Source organism: Corvus moneduloides, chromosome 2 (genome assembly GCF_009650955.1).
Source record: "Corvus moneduloides isolate bCorMon1 chromosome 2, bCorMon1.pri, whole genome shotgun sequence".
Taxonomy (NCBI): domain Eukaryota; kingdom Metazoa; phylum Chordata; class Aves; order Passeriformes; family Corvidae; genus Corvus; species Corvus moneduloides.
The window spans coordinates 104,636,930-104,653,387 of record NC_045477.1 but is presented as its reverse complement, the minus strand read 5'-3'; the positions used below and the strand labels follow the sequence as shown (position 1 = coordinate 104,653,387).

General features: G+C 40.3%; 1 protein-coding gene and 1 long non-coding RNA gene across 6 annotated transcripts in view; one reads left to right on the top strand and one right to left on the bottom strand.

The window, feature by feature from the left end:
- FRMPD4 (FERM and PDZ domain containing 4) overlaps window positions 1-16,458 on the bottom strand; it is a 342,726-nt gene that overhangs the window by 294,657 nt on the left and 31,611 nt on the right. Inside the window, exon 1 of one of the 5 annotated variants that reach the window (XM_032100642.1) lies at window positions 9,458-9,701. The exons of the other annotated variants lie outside the window; for them this stretch is intronic. Coding sequence (XP_031956533.1) covers window positions 9,458-9,498 — 41 coding nt within the window. The 5' untranslated portion in view covers window positions 9,499-9,701. Of the gene's footprint in view, window positions 1-9,457; window positions 9,702-16,458 lie in introns of those variants that run through there. 5 annotated transcript variants of the gene reach the window in all.
- Window positions 10,105-15,395, top strand: LOC116440190. The gene is made up of 3 exons (XR_004238452.1): window positions 10,105-10,494; window positions 12,005-12,228; window positions 12,458-15,395. It is a non-coding gene; the product is annotated as an uncharacterized LOC116440190 (long non-coding RNA).

The following is a 16,458-nucleotide window of genomic DNA, read 5'->3' as shown; positions in this document are numbered from 1 at the left end:
TCATGTGTTGAGTTAGTTCAAGCTTAGCCATCAGAAACCCCCTAGAGAAAGAAAGACTTTCAAAAAAAAAATTCAAGACCTTAGAAAATAAAAAAATTGTTTCTGTTCCAATGCTGGAGTGAATTTTTCCTTTTTTTAAAACAGCAGTCACACAGATTACAGCACATCTCACCAATTAATTCCACCAGCCTTATGAAGCAAATAAACTCCTACCCAGGCAACAATGCAAGTTCACATAAAGATCAGCTATTCTTGACCAGTTAGTTCAATTCACTCATGGCAAATTAGCCCCCGTCCAATACAACACTCATTAAATTCCTTTCTCCAATTTCTCTCTTCCTGCCTTTGCCATTCCTCCACTATTACACGCTGTAGCCCATACTCACCCTGCCTTCAAAGCAGAATAGTCAAGTACAGATCATTCCCCACGTGCAGTTTTTCTCTGTCCCCCTTCACTGTGGGCCCTGACAGAGGAGAAGGCACTCCTTGTAAACATGACAGGTAACGTACAATACATTATGCAAAGCAAAGACCTAGGCAGATAGCCAACTTCATAAAAAACTATCTGCCTCTTTCACTGGGAAAAAAAAAATCTTCAAAGATGAAAATTAAAAATTCAGTGAACATCATTTGAAATTTGCAACAAGTCAAAAATAAAAACCAAGAAAAGTAGATGCCTTTATATAGCAACTTTCATATGATCCAAAACCTAATGCCAGTAAAAAACCCATGAAATTTGATAACTTCTACCGGAACGCATGTACTACATTTTGATTTATCAGTCACATTGTACAGTCAGAACAAAGCTTGTCTTTCCTGTGATAAAGGTGTGCAACCTGTTACATATTGCAGAGTTGAACAGACAGCCCACACCTTTCTAGAGTGGGTAAGGCTTTGAAGGTATTGCCATAGTAATCTTCAAATTATTTTTTGCAGGATAAAGGTCTAACATCACAAGCTAAAAAAAAAATCATAGGATCATAGAATGGTTTGGGTTATAAGGGACCTTAAAGATCATCTAGTTCCAACCCCAAAGTTTGAACTTTATCCCCACTGGGGCAGGCTCGTCTGTGCAATTGCAATCTCCACTCTCTCAAGGCTCCTGTCATAGGTGCCTCAAGGGCTGTCACAGCCTCATTTAGAGCAAGTCAAAGTCCGTGCCATCATCCAGGCATCCAGGTAATGAAGTATCCTGCCTCTACAAATCTGCTTAGATATGGACTATTTCCAGATTTCTTCTCCAGTCCTCTACTGCTCTATTTCAGTCAAACACAGAGCACAGGTGAAATAAGGCAGCTCGGACTTGCAACACATGCCTGGCTTGTTTTACATTGCTGGTGCAACTGCTAGTACTCCTGGTAGCATTTACTGCCATTTTGCTTTCCAAACATATGAGTAGTGCCAAATCCAGAGGAATATAATCACAAATTCAGGATTAAAAACAAACAGTGAAACTACAAAATATATAAGCAACATAAGCAAAACCTTACAGGCTGCATAATGCTGGAAAAGTATTTTAAACAAGTCTGTTAGCACTTACATGAGAAGGGCTCATTGTTCATCTGAACAATTAAAACTCAATCATGCACAAACCTTAATGAAAACCTTCACTCTAAATAGGGTACAATCAGTACTGCAAAGTTTTACAAAAACTGATTTTAGATTTTCTTCTTACACAATATTGGTTTCAACAATTATGTCTTCTCTCTTCCACTCACCAAAAAACAAACAAAAAGGACATATGCAGAAATGAATTCTGAAGAACAAAAGGGAGACTCTTTTGGTCTTTTGACTGTTCATGTAAACACTAAGTAGTTTTCATCAATCCACACATACCTGCCTTTTTGTTTTGATTATCTGTAGATACAAAAAAGTCATAATACCTTGCAATATCCCAAGTCTCTTTCCCTTAAAGTTTCAAAGATTTCAAGCAAAATCCAAAAATAAACTCTATCAAGGGCCAGATCATAAGAAAATTCATTCTCATCATTTGACTCTAGCATACAAATATTCCTTCTTATTCTTCACCCCCTTCTTGCTATTCTCTGTATAAATCTATTTTTCTACCAGCAGTTCTCAGAATCGTGAAAGATATCCATCTATTCTGCAGAACCTTATCTCCCCACACTCCCATAGCTAAAACTGATACCTGACAAGTCCACTCACTGACTTTATTATAATTAAAAATGTAGGTTATTAAAACTAATGAAAATTAATTTCTCAGTTTGTAGCCAATAATTAACCTATTAAAGGGAGTATACACTCTGAACTAAAGGAATACTGGTAGAAACTTCTACAACATCAGGTCCTAAATTAGGTCAGAGAGACTTCTGAGTCCTGGAGTACTTTACATCTCTAGCTCCAATGTACTTTCACAGGTTTAGATTTTAAGCAGTGTGGATTTCACCAGGATTTGAAATGCAATTGCTCACTGAAATTTATACTACTGGCACTGTTATTTGCTTCATTTCCAGTCAATTGAATAATTACTGGAAACAGAGTCTCTCTGATTATTTTAAAGTCTTTAAACATACCTTCAAAAAATATGCAGCCTTTTCACTTCACAATTTCTTCAAGGTACGTCACAAAACTAATACCTTTATTCATGGTTATAGAAAGCAGCTTTAAATACAGTTCGGTTATCAGAAGTCAATTCCTATTCTAGCATGTCCTTACAGTATTTAAACACTGACACTTTATCAGCACCAAAAGTTTCCATAACGTGGATCCAAATAGGTTATGTGCAAACATCCATGAAAACAAGTAATTCATATACCTGGATGGTCTTCCCTGATTTAATAGAGCTATTTGTGCATGACACAGTTGGACTGGAATCCAAAATTACCTTTCCTTTCCTCACATGTGATTTCTTGCATTATTTGTCTATAGCAGTTAGAGATCCTTCCCAGATGATGGTTGATTTTGTAAGAGATGGTGGCTCCTACATGACTTTAGTCTATTCTTTGTCTCATCAGTCACATACTAAGTTGTGATAGATCTGACATAACTGCTTGGAAATGCTGTCAAGAGCAGTAAAATACCCCTTCTGCGCCACATTACAAGCGGAGCTGAGACCATGTATTATCCTCTCACTATTTCAGGTCATGATTTGTATTCCCTATGAACAGCTTGATACACTTCCATAATGACCTAGAATGCTGCAAAATATGGAAAAATATTCTCATTTTTTATTACTGATATGGTGAGAAATTTTTTTCAATTTAACTGAAATTTCCCACATGAATCTGTCAGGCTGAAAAGCAGGCTTCTCAAAAACAAACAAACCAACCAAATCAGACCATGAACAAGCAAACCTTCTCCCCCCTCAAAAGACTAAAGAAAAACTATAAAAAACCTCAGGCTCATCCTGGTACCAGTGAATACAGAGGCAAAAATCCATGAAAAAACCTTTTATGTCTTCTCAAACCATATGAAAATTTTAACAGAATAACTTAAACATGCACACACAGGAACACTGGTGCAGGCTACAGTTATAAGAGAAACTATCCCAAGATTCTTGATTCAGCCATATCACCAATGATTTTACATTACAGATTGAAGTTTTCCAAAATAAAGCAAAAGCAAATGGAAAACACATCCTCCTAGAAATGAAAGCATTATATTGAACCTGCACATTTTGATTTTTCTTAAATCAAAGCATCAATTCTCAAAGTTTTCTTTCCATCTTCTTCAGTAATTAGTAGAAGATGGAGAAAGAAAGCATTACTGTGAGTTTATTCTCTTTTTTTTTTTGCTTTCTCAAAAATTTCTGGAGACAATGTTGTTCCTGGTTACATCTTTTCAGCACTGTATTGCGAGGCAAACAGTATAGAGAACGTATATATTTAGCAGAGTTGCATCATCATTCACTGGCCACTTGACAAGTTGACAGGAGTTCATAATGTAAGGAGTGGTTTTAATAAATTTCTAAACTGCTGAAGTCACTGTGACATACAACATTACCAACATCACAAACATTTAAGCATATGTCTTTATTATGTGTGTCAGCTAACAAAACAAAACAGACAAATAATGAAATATAAGGTAAAACTCCTATATTAATGTGACCAGGCAAATGTGCCACTAAATGTAATGCAGTCCTCAAGAAAAAAGGCTGAAATGAATTATTGGTTATTTGAATTATCATCCAGCATAATAAAATGCTTTTTGGAATTAAATTACCTCCTTTGAACATAAAAAGGATAATCATAGGCTTTCTTACTGAGTCTTTTGTAAATACTGAAAATAACTTACAAGTTACAATATTGTCATTTCAAAGAGTACTCATAAAAATTGTTCCAAAAATCATATGCAAAACAGCATCAGTAAGTTAATCACTGTTTCAATTGTCTCTCCATTAAGATAAGATTTTTTTTAGTTTTACAGCAAAATAAAAATTTGGCAAGGAAAATCACAGATAAAGCAAGGTGCTATTCTGATAAAGACAGAGAAGCATCTCAAAACATTCTTCAATTAATTAAAAATTAAAAACAAACAAACAAACAAATGAAAAACTCAAAATGCCAAACAATAGACTGGTTAATTTTAGAACTTTAAATCTAAAAACACATACGTGCTTGGCCACATAAAAATAACTTAACCATGAAGTCAAGCAACCCTATTCCCAAAAAAAACACCAAACAAAAAAAAAATCCCAAACAAACAAAGAAAAAAACCACAACAGATCTTAGTACTCAGAATATACAGGCACAGCTTCTAGTCTGCTACATTTTAGCACAGATCTAGGAGAGAACCTCTCACAGCAGTCTGGCAGGACATCTAAAGACAGTATCTGGAGAGAACAAAACTGAGCACAGGGCTACAAAGGCTGGAAAGGGAGAGAACAAATGCAAGGTTCCACATCTGTTTAGGCTTCTTTCACTTTTATAAGCAGCAAGAACCCAAAAGTCCAAACATCTGTGCAGGTACCAAGTCAGTCTACCTGACTAGAGATGGCCAGCTATGGAAAGATAAACGCTAAAGATAAGAATGTGAGGTTTATCCACCTCAATGAAAAAGGACTTGGTAGGAAGTTCCTTCTCAGTTAGAAACCCAGCCTCAGTTTTATCATAATCACAGGGAAAAGCCACATTTGACTGTTCTCTGAAAAGAAGAGCTTTCAGAGTTATGGGATTGTTTTGTTGTCATTGTTTTTAAGTCAATTCCAAGGGCCTGGGTAGCAATGATATGGCTATTCACATCCCATTTAAATTCAAGGATGATGGATAGCAATGCTAAACTTGAGCAGCAAAGTGAAGATCCAGGTAAAACAAATTTACCTACCCCGTAAGAGAAATCAGCATCGCTGTTAAGGGCAGGTCCAAATCTTCCCAGTATCCTCCTGTTTGTTACATGGGGTTAACTCTCCATTAATTATACTTGTAACAGCTACAACAAGGTCTACAGGTGTCTGTCTACTTTCTTACCCCATACTGCAGACCTATGTCCCGGAGACTTCCTTTCTGGTGACAAATTGCTCCATGAGCTCAGAACTTCTCCCGCAAGTGTAACTTTGGGACAGAGATGTCCACCCTAACCTCAGCAGTACTGGCACAGCTTAGAACTTGACAGCCGCTCATGCAGGCAGTCATGTCATTTTCTCCCTAGTGCTATCCTGCAAAGCTACAAACAGGGGCACAGGCACTTTGTATCCCAACACTGGAGAGTCACAACCCCACTCAGTCACGCTCAGGTGATATCCAGACAAGCATCTTTTCATATCAAAGTTTTACTTCCTGCTGTGAAAGCTCTGTAATAGAGCTGACCTCAGCAGACATCACAAAAACAGTCATTCCCCATTAAAAAAAAAAAAGTCCAACCAAAAATATATTCTATGAATACAGTCTTAAATTCTTGATAACTTCCATTCACTATTCTGACCTATTGTTTCATAGTTCATCTGTCCAGTACTGACTAGAAATATGACACTATGCCCTTTACTCAGATTTACCTTGATCTGAAAACAGTTTCATGTTCAGCACAGCAGCACCATCCTTCCTCCACTGTTTATACCTATGCTCAAGTATCACCACTCTTTACATGTCCTCGTTCTACTCTTTCCCCAAGCAGCTGCTAAAAGCAACTGAGAGAGAATACCAGGCAAGACAGACTTCTGATCCAACCTCAACTCTCAGCTATGCACCTTACCTATGGCACTAATCCTCCCTCCCAAACTACAGATGCTACCACACCATACATGCTTACGCAGCCCACACTACAGAAATATTCACTTGCCTTGTACAGCTTCACATTAGAGCACTGATCCATTAAACAAGGCTTATCAATCATTCTCTACACTTGGAAATTCACTACAGTAAAAGGTGGTTGTTTGTTTGGGGTTTTTTCCTCCAGAGAATGACACCATAAGATTGCTACCAAAACATTTATTCCAGACCACTACTAGATTGGTGAATTTCCAAAACGGGAGCGGGGAAAGGCTATGTCTGGGAAAGTGTGATCACTATTTATACACAGTATTTTTGTTTTCAATGTCTGATGGGTATCTCCAGTCTTTCAAAATCATGAAGCATCTGTATTTTTATGCATAGTACACAATTTGACAGACCTACAAAGGCAAGGAAAGGACAAGATTACCAGAGATCACATTTGTCATAAAACCAATTTGGCATTCTCTCCCCTTTTTGCACATAATCTTTTCCAGATTATGCCCATATTTTCCACTTACCCAGCAAGTATAGACAACTGTTGAAGCAGTTGTAGAAGCAGAGTCTCTAAAAGACCCTATGCACAAAGGTATCACACAAAAAACCCCACATAAATAATTAAAACATAAAAAATTATATATGCTATGTAAAATTTTATATCCAGTAGCCACCTTCTAGGACTTCAAACCTCATCTTAAGCTTATTCCAGATAAAAAATGTTATATGTTAATTGATCGAGACAAAATTTAAATTCTTACCAGACTCATTAAAATCATATAATGACTTTAGGAAGCATCCCTTCCAGCAGTCATGCAAAACAGAGCTTAGCTGTGCCACTGCCTGCAAAATCAAGGCTGCAGACTAAAACTGTAATAAAAGACTTGCAAATCAAGATGAGGACACCTGAATGTCCAACAAAATAAAATTTAAAAAAAGTTCAGCACCAGCCATGTTCAAAACAACTTTCTGTACGTAATCTGCCTGTAAATCACATTCTCAGTTAAATATTTTCTTCGGAAACGCCTTCCTTCTAACAAAAAACAACTGGTATTTTTGGGCAAACTAGTTTTCCAACACAAATGCACAAAGGGACTAAAAATGGGGTTTACACTGGAACCTGTCTTCTTCATGAAGGTCTCATAAAATTGAAACAGATACCTGGCTGTAACCTAGGAAACAGCAAGTAAAGTCAAGTCCTGTGTAAACTATTATGTCTTTTAACAACCAGAAAATTAGAAATAAAAAGTGTAGTTCAGGACACAAATAATTTACTGCAATCTGTAAGATAAACACAGTCCATAAGTATTTCACATCCTTAAATGAAGCAGAGGCAGATACAAGCTTTGAAACTTGCAATTTCATTTCAAGAGGAACTTTCAGGTTCTTCTGGAGAATTTCTATGATCTGTCTTTACTTAAATACAAATCTTAACTATGTCTTCAAGTATGCAGAAAGCTACAGATTTTGTACACACCAAGATCCAAGCTTACAAAATATATATCTAAAACCTGCCATGCACCTGACATAACAGCATTTTCAAATGGCACATCCCTTTCTGTGCCTTTGATTCTAGATCAAGTGTGACATGAAGACCTGGGAGCTTTTCTAAAGCACCGTTTCCAAAAAAATGGAGAAGGTCATGCAATTCAGTTACCTGGAAATAAATATCATACTACATGACCTATTCCTTATCTGTGTGAGCATATTTTCCCTCACCTCAAAGTTTCTGCTGTAGTTCCTGCTACTGCAGCTCTAGTGGTACCAGCCAGTAACACCACCCAAGGCAAGCCGAGGGGGCTGCTTGTGTTGTCACTGTCACATGGTGTAAAATTGCTGTGAGCAGGATGAGACAATGATGTGCTTGAATGACAGCAGCTGTTCTGTGTTGGCATGCCACAAGCAGAGCTGTAAGCACAGCCAGGTGCAATGGTGGGAATTTTGGGGGATAAAGGCAATGCCAGCACCTGTGGCACTCAGTAACTTCCAGGCATGCAATATTTGTTCTTTACAGACCATCTGTCATTTTGACAAGCTCCCTACCTGACCGTCACTGGAGCAGGCCACCTTCTGTATTTCCTTAACAAGGCCTTTCTCCCTTTTGTACAACATCCAATTTCTGCCTCATAAACAGAAAAGGATATGGTAACTATGGTGTAGGAACCAGTGAATCATAAGAATTAGAAACACTCCTAGTTACAGTGATCAAAGCTAAATCCTTTAGGAAGATTATTCACACCACAACCCTGAAAAAAAAAAAAAAAAATGTGGCTCGAGCACTTTCATACTGCATCTCTGAGATAAAGCACAATCCCCTGTGTACCTGCGAAGGGCTACCTCCAGTTACGCGTAACTACGGTGGGAACATTGTAACAGGGGCTGTTGTGCCTCTTGATCTATCTATGCAGTTCCAGGCCTGGCAACCAGCTGCGAACGCAACAGTCCACAGGCTGAGACCACAACTCTGAGGCCATTCAAGAGAAGGTTTATTCGGAAAAAAAAAAGAAATAGAGAAAAATAATACAAATCAACCACTCATTTAAACAACGACAACTGCGAGCCTGACAAGCAAGGGATAAGAGACGCCAAATCCACTGCCGCCCCTGCACCCATCGCCGTGTGAAACGACGGAGGGGCAGCGCTCACAAACGATGCGAGGCGGCGACGATTTCACCACTTCTCCAAAAATACGGCTGCTGGGGGAGCCGGCGTGCCCGAGGCGGCGCGTACCGCGGGAGCGGAGCCCAGGGGCAGGGCGAGACCCTCCCCGGCGGCGCCGCCCGGCCAGGCGCTGCTGGCTCCTCGGAACTTCGCCCCCCGCTCCGGCAGATGACCGATACCCGCACCGCGGCCACCACCCCCCGAACACCAACACACCCCTCAAACACCGCCACCGCGCCCCGGTTCCGGCTCCTGTCGCCGCTTTTGCGTTTTCAGAAGCACTCTGGCCGCCCGTTCTGGCCAGCGTCTCAAGGAGGGCAAGGCTCTCGCCCAACTGCGGCCGCAGTTCATTGTCCCTTCGCAAGGGAGAAGGCGACGACCCATCCCGCGCAGGGACATCGGCGCGGCCCGGGCAGGTGCTAGGGGCAGCGAGCGCCCAGCGCCCCACCCCGACCCCGAGACCCTCGCCCCGCTGCCAGAGAAGTTGGGAGCGGCGCGGGCGCTCCCCACGCCGGGCAGCCCCCGGCCCTCCCTGCCCCCGGCCCTCCCTGCCCCCGCAGGACACGGGCAGCGTCCGCAGCCGCGGGACGCCCGCGGTTCTCGGAGCAGCAGCGGCGCCGGCGGCAAACACCTACCCGGAGAGCTTCCCAATCTTCACAAAGCTAAACACATCCATCCATGCGGCCGGCTAGCTCTGCCCGTCACACTCACTCACTCCAGCAGCAGCAGCGGCGGCGGCAGCAGCTCCATGTCAGGAGAAGGTTGCGTCCAGCGGCAGCAACAGCCCTTGCAAAAAAGCAGGAGCCGGCGGAGACAGCGGCTGCTACCCCCCTCCGGCGGGGAGCTGGGCGTGCAGCATCTCGCAGGACCAGCGCTCATCTGCGCGCAGCCCTCCCCCCCGCTCCCCCCCGCCCCGCTCCCCGCCTGCTGTGCGCTCTCCCGGGGTAGGTCCGGGAGCGGAGCGGCGCCGGGGCTGCCCGGCAGGAGCTCTGCCCGCAGCCCGCGCCCCGGGAGCCGGAGGGGAGGCGGCTGCTGTCCGCCGCCCCCCTGCAGTGCTCCAGAGGAGGGAGGCGGCGGGGTGCTCAGGAGAACGCAGGGTGTACCGGGGGGAGTTTCTCCTCTCGCCGGTGGTGTGTCCGGTCCGGTGGGCGAGCGGAGGGCGCGGGCGGTGGCCCGGGCGAGCGCCGATCGCCGGCTCCAGCCCGAGGCGGCGCTGCGGCCGCCGGGCCGAGCCCAGGGCTCCCCGCGGGGCCTCCCGAGCCGCGGTGCCGGGGAAGGACGGCAATGGGTCGGGGTGTGAGGGGCACGGCTGCAGTTCCCCGGGGCAGAGGCCGGCACGCTGAGCGAGAGGGGAAGGGGAGCCCTGGTGAGTAGGAGGCAACTCCTCCCCAGTCCGGGACCAGCACCCTGGGCCTTGCAAGCAAAAACTTGGGAAAGAAGAGAGCCCTCTTTCCTTCGACGATCACACTGTTCCATGCAGCCCCAAGGGTGGGGAAGGGCCTTTTGGCTTTCAGCCCTCGCACTGAGTGTTCATCAGCGGTGGACCGAGGACAGGCATCGGGCTGAAATCCACCGCCTGGCTTTTGGCACCATCCTGTGACCTCTCTACCCATGCCAGGAAAGAGACCTGAACGAACGGAGTCCTCGTTGTGACAGGAACATGACAAGGCCGGTTCGTGGCAACATAATTAAAGTGCAAGCACTCTTCATACACATCTTGTGGAGAAATTATAAATCCAGGGGTCCTGACACAAGAACAGTCCAGATGCATTGCCTTACACTTGTGTCCTGCATCAGGCTTTAAATAAGGCACTGGAGTTTAGGTCTCCAAAAGTTTTCTCTGAGCAGAACAGGAAGGCAGGTGAAATTCAAATTCATCTCCACACAAACTCTACACTGTAATACAATAATTCTCAGTATGGGAATGGATTTTCTCCACTTCAGTGTTTTAATTTGTATGTTTGTTCTCTGAATAGATTGATATGTGCTTTACTTCATGCCTTTCCAGATTTTCAGTCTCTTCTGCAGGCTTGCACCTGCACTGTCCCACCAACCAAGAACTTAGAAAATTACAATAGAGCCCAACACATGTACTCCTGCTGCCAGATGAAAACAATGCACTTTTTTAATGTTAAAACTTGTATTGATAGGAGAACAAAAAGAACAGGCTGTACTAACGCTCACTGTGAATTGGGTTTCAAACTATTCTTTGAAACAATAGCAACAAAGAATGATTGATCATCTATTTATATTGGGAGAACATTGAACTACCAGCTAAAATGCACTTGCTGGCCTAGCACAGATGTAAATGGCTTGGGCATACTCTGAAACACCGTATGAAATATTTTGTGCTAGTGCATCAAAATATTTATGTGGTACTTACATGCACTATATTTATTTATTTATTGTGATACCAGACTTTTTTAAAACTGCAGAACCTGTGCCTGTCATTCATGCTGCTCTATTCATTGGTAAAAGCTACAAAGATAACACAGTTTCAGCTGGTTAGAAACTGACTTATTTATAAATCTGTCATTATTTATTTATAGACTAAGGAGATAGGCCAAGATCGTACAAAGCTAACTGAATCTGATGAAATGATACACCATATATAAAATTAAGCACATATGCTCTGTATCAAACAAGGTTCCTGTCTTGAGCACTTCATGCTCCAAGGCTTCTCACATAAAGGTGCCTTAAAGCATAGTGGTGAGTGCCAGAGAAATGAAGGAATTCTAAGGGGTCACTGGAATTTCTGTGGTTTCAGAGTCTTTCAGTGGAAAGACAAATGTGGTTCTAGGATATACTGGCTGAGTTATTTCCAGTGGAGATATGAAGAAAAGCAGAAAGCATAACATCTGATCAGAAATGCCTTACTCAGCTTATTGAAAAAGTGCATTTAAGAAAAACAAGAGCAGGTTCAAGAGTGTTAAAGGTAGAAAAGAGTCAATCTTATGAAAGGAAAGAGTTTTGCCTAGCAAAACGAAGACTAAGAGGTAAAAAAGATTGTACATAAACATCAGTATAGTAAACACAGGGTGTGTACCCAAAATGATAGGCCTTTACGAAAGTCATTAACATTTGAAATGAAGCTGAAATTATCTCCTCTTTCTTTGGCTTTCCAAATAGATACATGTAGTATTGCTGTGTTTATAGTTACTTTTATATTTTTGTTTTCCTAGGCAGAAGCAATTGCAACACTGCAAATTTTCTAGAATGCCTGTGGAGATACTCTTGGACTAGCCAACACCCTGGAGGTCCATTAATAGCAATATCACAGGAGTCTTACTCCCAGATGTGAGACATGAAAAGAGAACCTGGACAAGTGTCCTTCCTACTGTGCTAAATACTGGTAACCTTTTGGAGCTGTGCAACGTGAGAATCACACATAGGGAAGGAGACTGGGGTATGAGAGTGAACTTTGGTTCATGGTTCTTTGGCTTCTGCTGTCATAGCAACTGGATACAAAACTGTCAGTCTCATAGTAAAAGATTAAAATTTGCCTACCCAAAGAAGTGAAGTGGTGGGCGTTGTTCTGTTTCAAGAGTGAGAGTTGATATATGTAGTTTGGACTGGCTTTGAAGCCATCAACTGTGCATTGAAATAATATTTTGGTGTTTTATCTTCATTTGCAGGAACATCAGCTAGACTGTGTCATGGCTGAGCTCTTGGACATACATTTATACCTTTCAGTTACTGCAGTGGGAAGTCAGGTGAAGTAAAACCCATTTGAATGTGACAAAGGTACGTGTAAACGCTGAATGGGAACAGACAGCCAGAGACAGCAAACCAACATGTACTCAGTATCTCAGTAACAAATAATGATTGAACGTGAACATTCCTAATCTTAAAGTACGAATCTGACATCAGTTCCTGGCTGAATTCGTACCTGGCTTTTTACACCTTTTTTTTCAGAATAGCATAGTAAATACAGCTTTTTGGGTATGCTTTGTTACTATGTACTATTACCTTTTTATTATTCCTGGCCAAAGTAATCAAATTAGGATACTTAATACTAATGCTTTGTGTAATTCAAGATATCCTTGTGTAGACTGTGGGCCAGTAAAAGCCGTAACTTCATATAGTATGGCAGTTTCATAGGCATTTTTAGAGAAGAAAGTCTGTATCATTTTATAATCCTCCGTGTTCTGAAGGAAATGGCAGACATATGTACGTATACAGACAGGAATGTTATACTATCTAAACTTTAAAACCAAGTAATCTGTAAAACCAATTACTGTAAAGACTTAATTTTTTTAAGACCCTGTTGGTTTTGGTCCTAGAGAATATGCTATGAAGATGCATTGTATATATCTTTACAACTGACATAAAGAAACACTTTTTTTTGTTCCTGAGTTTTTAAGGTTTTTAATTTTTCCTTCAGAAGCACTAAATAATCCCCAGAGGAAGATGCGTTGCGCTTTCCTGGATACCACACAGCACAAAATTTTAGCCCTGCAGCTGGACCAATAGTATCTCTTGTCATTTACAAGATGCATCAAATTTGATCCTGGATAATTTAAATAAAGACAGGTAGAATCCTAAAACAAAGACATAATATTTTAATACTTCTGTAGGTCTCACAAGTTTTTCTCTCAGTGAATTAAAAACTCATCACTATAGTTTTTTTAAGACTAGTCAAGTAGGGTTTTTAATGATTTCGAATCTTTTAAAAGATACTTTAAAGTGCTGTGTCTCATCTTCAAAATGGTTTAAAATTCATCAAGTTGGAATGGTTTTTTTAGATAAGAGCTGAAGTTTCTATGATTTTTCTGCAGTGCTTGGTATTACTCATATCCAAATGGCAACAATGTGTGTGTAGAGAAATGTGATAATAAAATCTATTGAGTAAGGACGTGTTAATACATAGCTGGTGATGCAAAGTTTCAAAGGAAGATATTTTGCCATTGTGATCTGCTACCTACTGAATGTTATTTCTAAAGATAATTGGTTATGATTCTCATGTAGTAAGTCCTGTAGTACTCTGGGTACTTGTATTCTAGACTGTTACATTCTTTTTTTCAGCCTTGAGCCTTTGAAACATGCATTTTTTAGAATCCATTTCTATATCCTGGTGCTTACCAACACTATACAATTCTATATAAGAACACTTTAATCGCTACAGACTTTCTCCATGTCTACATTTACAGCATTATCAAGAAGTCCCTCTGCTTACCATGAATCTATGCACCAGCTTCTACATGTCATTTTTGCCACCTGTGTCAAACAGAGTTTTTTTCAGGCCTATTTTTTCATTGACCCATACAGACTGCTGAGCCCTTCATGTTTTCAATTTTGGTGAATAATTTAGTGTGGTGGACATGCTATGTCACATACAAGTGCAAAATAAGATCATAGATGGTTGAAAATCTAAATAGCAGATAAGATTTTCTTTCTTGTCAGCTAGGAAACAAATCTAGAAGCCTAAAGGATACTGAATTGCATAGATCAATATAAGCAAGAATATTTCAACTGATGCAACAATTCTGCTGAAGCCAGACATTTGTAGTCAAACCTATATGAGCAGATCTGTTATAAAGACAGTTAACAAAAACTACTGCTTGCTATTATGAACTGAAAAGTTTTGCAGTATATTGAACCTGTAGCTTTAAAAAAACACCATTAAATAGAGCATTTGCCTATGTTGCAATACACAGATGAGATCGAGGTAAGGAAAAGGACCTTAGATAACATGAAGATAGTAACATTTTCTACTTCAATGAATAATACAAATTATTTAATACTAATGCATTAGTTACTTTAAAATAAAATTATCTTTATAAAAAAGGATTCACTTTTCTGGAATGGATATGTATGAAATATTCAAATCAGAATATGAAAAGAACTATTATCTACAGTTGATCTTTTACTGACAAATGGACCCAATTCAAGAAAATCTTAGACATGCATATAATGAAGCTTATTCATGGCATCACTTAGTCTAAAATATAACTTGAAACAATCACAAAGTTAAGCATGTGTTTAAGTGTTGTTTGAATAAATATGACTTCACAAATCATAAAATATATAAAGATGAATCAGAGAAAAAGAAATTTGAAATGCTAATGTGCAATTAAATGTGCTTAAAATTTATTTACAATAAAAGGAAAACTGAGGAAAACTGCATCCACCTTCTTTCTCAAAGGCAAATCTGAATCCTGCCACCAGGGCTTTTTTTTCATACTTTAACCAAAACCAACTGCAGAATGAAAATTTTGTGGCAACTTCAGAGAAAGTGATCAAAGTATGCATTTTTAAATTAATAAAATTTTAAAAAACAGTACTACCACTGAAGTCTTTCTAGTACTATCTATGACTACTATGATCAAACATGTATTGAATTTTAAAAATTAGAGGCATATTCACATTTTTATTAAGACATCATCAAAACCAAGGGGAAGATTGTTATAGTGGAATCATATTGGGGGAGGAAGCCTTTGGGTTTCTTTTGTGGTCTGACGTTTAAAGTTTATTATTATTATTATTATTATTACTACCCAGTAGCAGATTCATATATTAGTTATGGATTAAAAATTTGCCAGCTTGTCTGTCTATGAACACAAAATATTTGTTTTGTTTTCCCTGTTGGAATGGGACATCATGGTCCAAACTCAAGAAATACCCTAAACTTTTGTGGATTTTCCTGGGAAGTATATAAAACCATCAGAGCAAAGAGGGGAAAAAGCAATTTCACAAGTGCAAAATAGCTTACAGTCAGAGGAGAGAGAGAAAAAAAAGAAAAAAAAGCAGATTTTCACAATTAACAGAAACGTCACAGACGCAGCATTTGTATCTGGGTGCTAAAACCTAGTTTTCTCAGTCCATATTTAGGCACTTGCACATAGGTGGCCTACTTGTCAGTAATACTAAACATTCAGAAATGAGAAAGATATTGCTAGTTACTTCTAAAAACCAAGCAGCTTATACAAAGTTGCCTGAGTATCTGAAGAAACAAACTTCAGCACTTTTAGTCTTAAAATTTCCAGACTGTACTTTGAAAGATCACACCCCATATTTTATCCACTACAATGTGTTCTTTTGATCTTAATTGAAGGTTTAATACATGTAGGCCTGTGAATTATATGTGTGGTCTCAGGCAACGAGGAATTACTCTTAGCTAAGGTAAATTACAGCACACTGCAGCTGCTGTTCCTGACTGCAGCACCAACAGAACAGCCACTCTGTGCATCAGGGGTTGTTCTCAGTGTAAATCTGTGTTTGCAAGGTGTGTACAGACAACTATTTCATGTGGCTTGCATTAAGAATGCTGTTTTCTCCAGGCAGAAGACTGCAAATCTGTCTATAGTCTAAAGTACAGAAAGATCTTGCTCAGCATACTGAGTAACATGATAAGGAGTCTTGCATGCTCAAGAACTTCCGTTTATTCAAGTGACCACTGGTGAGTGTCACTAAGGATTTTGATTTTTGTTCAGGCTCTGTAGAGCTTCTTGGGCAGAAAATGAGTCCCTACTGTGTCTTAACAAATACTGGAGAATAACTGTCTTGGGAATATGATGTATGGAAAGACCATTGGGGACTGCAAAGCTGGAAGGGATGATAACATGCCATAAAGTTCACTGAATTTTCTTAGGAAAGTGTGTGCAATTTTTAGAAATGTACTGCAGTTGATGAAAGG